Raw genomic sequence first — 7,822 nt, 5'->3', positions numbered from 1 at the left:
GCATTTCATCAAACATACTCACTTCTGATGTGGGTTTGATTTCTCCAGTGGATGCCACTGACCTGCGGGACTTCCAGTCAGAAAGGACCGAATGCAAATTTATTAACCATTTTAAAATCAAAATCAAGACCACATACTCTATGACAGCCCAAATGCATCTGAACGGTTCAGTAAGCTTTTGCTTTACAACACTTGTCTGGTTTTATACACTTCTGCACATTAAGGAAATACAAAAAAAAAAATTACTGAGCTTCTGCATGTTGCAAAAAAAAGAAAAAAAAAACACCAAACGCTGCTTAGTAAAAATGAGAGTGTGGTTAAGTATGGTTATTAATGTTTGGGACATGAAAAACTTTCACAGGAAAGAACAATTGCTTTGTCAAAACTGACAATTCACAAAACAGTTCACACAAGGATAAGTGAACAAGCTTTAAACAAGGTTTAACTATAGATACATACAAAGTTTATTAGACAATCTTTCACTAAAAATGTTTTTTAATTACACACATAAAAACCCCAGTGTAATATTAGTTCAGCACTAGTATTTGAACTTTCCTTTCCTTTTATTTCATTTTTCATTTTAATTTTTTTGCAGTTGATGCAAGAAATATACTTGACATGTATCTAGTATTTTTGTTAATTTATGCATAATAGTAGTAGCTACTAGTAGCATAGTAGTAAAGTGCAGATTTAATGAACTCACTTTAAGAGAGATTAAAATAAAATAAATGCCACACTGCATTCAGCATTAACATGAACATTAAGGCAAGAAAAAATATAAATAACTGTTAAATATGTCAAAGAATGCACATAAATTGTAGATTCATATCATTTTAACCTGCATTCTTGATAATCATTAAAACTATATTCTAGAATGTCCTATATTATCTGAGCATTAACAGAATTGATGCAAAAAAAAACTCTAAAAATTAATGCACTCTAAAATGATGCATGAAATTATCTGTAATCTGAAAAATAGATGCAGTATAGTTAATAACTTACAGCAAATTAAATGTGCTTTAAACTTTATCGTAACACAAAAGGTCTAATAAGAAATCATGTATTTATATTAATAATTAATATAATAAATAAAATAAGTGAGTCTTTTTTTTCTTGCTTAATTTGGAGTGTGAGGCGCTCAGTTCTTGATCACTGACCATCTACATACCATGACTTCACACATTCTGTAAATAATGCAAAGCCTGATAACAACCAAACTGCAAATAGAAAGCAGGGCTACATGCTTGAACACAAACACACAGCTGAAATGAGCTGTTAAACATACACTGCTGACTCAGTGTGACTGAGGGATGCGGCAAACCCGCTGCCATATGTGCCATAAGTGAAAAAAACACACCCTGACTAACCAGAAATAATTGAAACATTCACACACACACTCAGCTGAGTCTGAGAGCAATGAGACTGATAAACCACTTTAAGGCCACTTCCCTAAATGTCTGCACACGGCTCATCTCTCTGTCCATCAGATGGTCATATTTCTCTTTCTGACAGACAGTGCAGATCAGCTCGTCTGATGGACATGAGGTCTCTGCTGTTACTATCAGGTAAAAACACTAGAGCATCATGTTATTGTCCGATTCTGTGCAATCAATGTCTGGACATTTTGACAAACTCTTGCTCTTTGCTACATTAAAGCTGAAGTTTACTTTAAGCAAGTTTATAGCTTTCACTCAACTCAAGAGGCAAAATACTTAACAAGCTTTGTTTGTCTGATTAATACATTGACATTAAATTATGATAAATGTTGACAGTTTTCTACAAATGATCTAATTTCAAGGCAAATGAATGATCACAGAAAATATGAATGATATTCTTTTTGGCTATGCTTGCACTAATATGACAATGGTGTTACAAAGATTTTCATCACAGTGCCACAAACAATGTTTAGATGCAAAAATAACTTTCAAATGGTTGTGGTACTTATTATTATTAACAAGCTTTCATGATGCACAATACCAATTCCAATTAAGTTTGTTGGGTGATTAATTTTTTTGTTTTGATTAAATAAATATTATATGAATATATCATTCAGGAATAATTCACCACTGTAAGTTGCAGTTGACCAATCAGAATAAGTCTTCCAGAGAGATATGTAGTAATGTTCATTGATTATCTGGATTTCGGACACTGCTGGTTCTACAGCGCTGATAAATGAACAATAAATGAACTGTGAGACACCAATGTGTCCCTGAGCAAGACACTTAACCCCTAGTTGCTCCAGAGGCGTGCGACCTCTGACATATAGCAGTTGTAAGTCGCTTTGGATAAAAGCATCAGCTAAATGAATAAATGTAAATGTAAATGTAAAAGCACCCGGACAGTGAAGTCATAACAGACCCAAAACTGACTGGGTGTGGTCGTCTCATTTGCAACTGCAAAGCAAAATAAAGCTGTAGAGTCTTAGTCCAGAAATAATACTATTTTAAATCATCTTTTTAAACCACAGTGTTGTTGGCTCTCATAAGGGGCGGCGAGGGACAGAAACCAACAGGTAAATACACATTTCTTTGCACACACTTCTATAGATTGTGCACATGATCAAATCAACTGAAATAATACATGTGGCAAAGACCAGTAAAGATGATCAGCTCTGCTTTATCAAAACAAAACACATTTAATGTGATTAAATCTTTTATGATATTACTAATGTTACGCATATATATTTAGTATCTCACAGAGGGTCATTTATAATGAGCTTCCAACCAAGTCCAAAGTCATTTCAGCCGTGGCCACAGCAAGGAGTCTGCTATAGACCAAACAGCCTGACTCTTACAAAATAATCAATGGACAACAGAGACGAGACCAGATTCATTTAATGTTAGAAACCAGCAGCATTGAGATCCCTGATCACTTGTGGCACATTTCACATCAATTAAAGACGGTCAAAAACTAAACTTGACAGCAAACCCACAGCCCAACGCATGCATTTACACAGACGCAGCCCAAAGCATTCAGTACGGATTTAAATCAGAAAGAGGGCTGAAACTATATAAATGCATAACTTCAAAAAAATAACTTAATTCATAAATACACACATATAAAGAACTAAACTAAAGAAAGCTAACTTCTCCAGGTGTCATCTTTATTCAAGAGCAGACCTCACTAAATCACTAGTTTTCAATTATGGTCAATCATTCATATTTCATAAAAGTAATCAGACAATCTGCAATTACAGATGATTTGTGTCTCATATGTCTGTTTTCTTTCTCTCAGTGTCTCTCCGGCCGAAGTTCCCTCAGGTGTATGCTGGAGATGATGTCACTCTGATCTGTAACCGTGAAGGAGGGAGTAAACCAACAACATGGTATTTTAACAGAACATCATTACAAACACACAAGGATTATTTAATGCTTCTTACAGCAGTGACACCAGACAACAACAACGGGGTGTATGAATGTGATCAGGGAGGAACGAAGAGTGACCCGTACACACTCATTGTACTGGGTATGAACACCATCCTAAACGTTCAAGATCGTCTGTTCTGTTCCTCCTGCTGTGTCTCATGATCTCTGTCTCTCTCTCTCTCTCTCTCTCTCTCTCTCTCAGATCTGGAGCCTCACGCTCAGCTCTCTCCATCTGTTGGAGGTGCTGTGATGACCAAAGGAGACGGAAGAAACCTGGTGCTGCAGACGGATGATGATGATCTGGAGAACTGGTCTTGTTTTGTGTTGAGGGGAGTGAGCACCTTCGCTATAGGACTCGATATTAATAAGGAGATGAAGAGAGCTGTTATATTTGCAGAATTAAAGGAGGCAGAAAGAGCCACTTTCTGGTGCAAGAAAAAGAAAGCAGCTCTTCGAAGCAACGCAGTGACGCTGAAAAAGACAGGTGACTCATTACTCCACTTCCTGTTGTATTTCAGATCATTTGTGTGTAGATAAAGGTATTTAAATTCATTAAGTCTTAAACCTGTACGACTCACTTTCTCCTGTGGAAGACTGAAAGAGATACTTTGAAGAATGTTTTGACTGTTGTGTTCATGCAATAAAAGTCAGTGGTGTTCAAAACAAGCAAAAAAGGGATTGCATTAATATTTGACCACAGAGTGATCTTATGTCTCCTCAGTCCACTTCTCTATTCACTACGCAGACTGATGTCTTTCCCAGAAAACTTTTTTTTTACCAGCTTTCCGTCAGCTAGTTCCCATCAGTCTGAAACATAAGCAAGTGATAGTACACAAACTGAGCTTAAGAAAGAAAGAAAGAAAGAAAGAAAGATCTACAAAAAAAAAGGATCTACAGAATCTCAAAGCCCTTCCACAAACAGCCATGAGACTAATTTGGAGAGGAACTGGAAACAGTAGTCTCCTGCTTCTCAGATATTTTACTGAAAACTGTGTATCCTTCAAAGCATTAAAAAAGATCTGAAGAAATTAAGGTTTGCTATTTGGGTGCATGAAGACTCACTCTACAGAGCATTTAATTGGACACCTGCAAGTGCAATGTGATATTGTGTCATCAACAGTTTGGACTGTTTTCCTATATATGTATATATATATATATATATATATATATATATATATATATATATTTATCTGTATACATTTGTCAGGTTGTACTTGCACTGGCATTAGGATGAATTCAAAATCAAGTCACCTTTATTAATATAGTGCTTTTAACAATAGATTGTGTCAAAGCAACTGTACAGCATTAATTAGGAAAATGGTGTGTCAATAATGTAAAATTAAGGCAGTTCATCATTGAATTCAGTGATGTCGTCATGCAGCTCAGTGCAGTTTAAATAGCAAACAGACATGAATTAAAAGCCACAAAACTCACATCACTTAATTTTACTGGATATTTAAATGAAAGGATGTGCAGTCTGACCTGTGTGTGTTCTCTGTTTCTCAGAGCTCATGGTGATGTTGGTTCCTCCGGCTGTTCCTGCGCTGGAGGGGGAGTCTGTGGCCCTCAGGTGTGTAGTCTGGGGTGGACCAGAGCTGGAAGAGGCTATCTTCTATAAGAATTATACACCAATCTCAAAGAGCTCACCTGAAGGCACATACACCATCCCCAAGGCCACACAAAGTGATACCGGCATGTACAGCTGCCACGCCACCTACAGGTACAGCCACATCAGTGCAAAAGCTGCACAGAAGGAAGGAGTTTCTGATGCTCAGGAGTTAAAAGTCATAGGTAAACAAAACAACAGCTGCATTACCTCAAACTTTCATTAATAAAGAACCACTAAGAACACATATACTAACAAAAAAATATCAGAAAGTATTGGGACATGGTACTATCTATAGTGTTCTTTATCATATAAGTGCAAAAAAACAATAATACATTTAAGGACTATACACAAATATATGATAATTTATTAAAGCCCTACATATGTATATACAGAGGAGTAAACACACTTTTCAGTTTGAATACTATATTCATCTGAAATCATCAGTGCTCCACAGTACAGGTTTGTAAGTCATATTTCTGTGTTTTACAGGTGGACCTCCTGCTGCAGTTATTTCAGGGTCTACTAACAGTCTGAAGTGTTCCTGTCCTAACTGTCCTGCCAAATGCACATCCTACCACTGGTATCACACACCCTTTAATGACCCATTCACACGTGAAAAACGATCTGAAAACGATGAGTCTATTACTGTAGAGAAAGAAGGACTGTACAAATGCCGGAGGGACTGTGGGAACGGTTTCTCCCGTTTCAGCAACATCTACACCTACACAGGTACTCATTCACACTCAAACATGCTCTTTAGACTTTCATTTTATTACTGGTTTTATTAACTTTTTTTTTTTAGTTGAGGTTTTCTTTATGTTGTTGTTTGTCCATTGTATTTGTTATTTATAAATGTAAATTATTGAATGAAATTATTTTAAATTACTTATTAATATTAAAATATTTGAAATAAAATAAAATAAGTTTTAGTTTTATTTCAAATTACAGAAAAAAAAATGTTTTTATGGTTTTAATTCGAATTTAACAGTAATAACCTATAAACAAGATGAGGGATGAGTGGAGGTTATCTTCTGAGGTAATTAACAGAAAATAAAGTGTCAATGACACCTAAAAGTTTCAGGCCAAAACACAAGCATGCAAATCTTTGTGGTCTCTTTTATTTTTCATGCATCTTCATGTAGAGTATAGCAAAATAGTTACTTTCAATTCTCACTTGACGACTACACACTACTTCTCGGTTTTATTTTTAAAATGAATTTACATCCTCTCTCTTTCTCTCATGTTTTTTTTTGTTTTTGTTTTTTTAATTGTCTACTTCCAATACAACATTTGGATCAGATTCATATGGTTTACTTTGAACAAAAGTTAAAAACTAAATATTTTCTTTTTCTTTTCAAAAAACAATTGAAAAAAGCTTTGAGACTCAGAATTATAAAAACTGTTAGACCCTAAATTTGAGTCAGAAATCAAAGTCTGCCTTATTGTCAATTCTTCCACACGTACAGCCACTTTCAATTCTCACTTGACGACTGTGCAAGCACACTACTTCTCATTTTTATTTTAAGCATTAATTTACATCCTCTCTCTATCTCTCTGAATCAGTGACTGCAAACATGGTGCCCATCTTGGTGGCAGCGCTTCTGATCTTTCTCGGGCTGCTGATCATCTTGCTGATCGCGCTGAAACGCAGACGTGGAGGAAGCGCCATCCAGGAGACCAAACAGGATAAAGACAAGACGACAGCTGGAGACTATGAGCAAATCCAACTCAAGGACAAGGCGGTTTACCACACCCTGGGCGAGGGCACGAGCAAGGACCAGGCCGAGGGGGGTTACGAACCCCTAAAAAAGACGCAGGAGGAGGGCGTGTACCACACAGTAGGACCAGTAGAGGGTCAGAGTGAAGGTCAAGGTCAAGGTCAAGGTGGGTACGAGGCTCTTAAGAGCATCAAAGTTGATGTGTACCACACAGTAGGACCTGTAGAGGGTCAGAGTGAAGGTCAAGGTCAAGGTCAAGGTCAAGGTGGGTACGAGGCTCTTAAGAGCGTCAAAGGTGAAGTGTACCACACACTGAGTTCAGACGACTCAAAGAAGCCAGCAGGAGAAGCAGAGGGAGGATACGAGCAGCTTCCTCAGAAAGACAAAGATTACGAGACCGTGACAGTGGAGGACAATCCATACGAAGAAGTGAAGAAACAGAGGGGCAAAGAGAACGAATGAGGGAAGCTGGGAAACAATAAGCACCATAATAGTCAAATGGCTGTTAAGTCATTGAAGGCAAAAAAGCAGTTCATCTAACAGTTCATCTAATGCAGGTTCTTGTATTAAATGTAATGTATTAAAGGGATACTTGGTACTCTACCCAAAAAAAGAAAAACATTACACACACACCCACACATACTGTATATATATATGCATGTATATATATGTGTGTGTGTGTGTGTTTTATTATTTGTATTGCAAGAGTACCTCCAAATCTGACGCATCAAAAACCAGCCCAATGATCTTTAACCTGCAACTACATCAAAATTCTCCTCAAAAGTGTGTTTCAGGAGATGCAACTCTCATTCAGATCCGACTCTGTTACGATCAGAAACACCACTTTATACCGTCACATCAATTCCTGAAAGACAAAATTAATTTCACACTGAAGTTTTTCCACAAGTTACTGGTGAAGAAATAGATGAACACACTTCAGCTTTAAAGTATAATATAACATATAAGCACATATAAATACAGTTTACTCAAAAAAATATATATATGCAAGAGTACAGTTACCACAGACAGCTTCAGACACATTGAGAATCCAGATACATAATTCTGTACATAACAGGACAAAAAAGACCACAATAAAAATAAGAAATAAATTTTTATTTGTAATAACACAG

General features: G+C 36.5%; 1 protein-coding gene across 1 annotated transcript; it reads left to right on the top strand.

The window, feature by feature from the left end:
* Positions 1-1,450: 1,450 nt before the first annotated feature.
* LOC132116376 (uncharacterized) lies at positions 1,451-7,314 on the top strand. The gene is made up of 7 exons (XM_059525199.1): positions 1,451-1,565; positions 2,468-2,512; positions 3,235-3,465; positions 3,568-3,849; positions 4,872-5,156; positions 5,464-5,703; positions 6,538-7,314. The coding sequence occupies exons 1-7, from the start codon at positions 1,454-1,456 to the stop codon at positions 7,152-7,154; spliced, it is 1,812 nt and encodes a 603-aa protein (XP_059381182.1). The 5' UTR covers positions 1,451-1,453; the 3' UTR covers positions 7,155-7,314.
* Positions 7,315-7,822: the final 508 nt, after the last annotated feature.

Source organism: Carassius carassius, chromosome 35, assembly GCF_963082965.1.
Source record: "Carassius carassius chromosome 35, fCarCar2.1, whole genome shotgun sequence".
In the NCBI taxonomy this organism is placed as follows: Eukaryota; Metazoa; Chordata; class Actinopteri; order Cypriniformes; family Cyprinidae; genus Carassius; species Carassius carassius.
The sequence above is the reverse complement of the archived record's forward strand: the minus strand, read 5'-3'. Positions and strand labels throughout refer to the sequence as shown.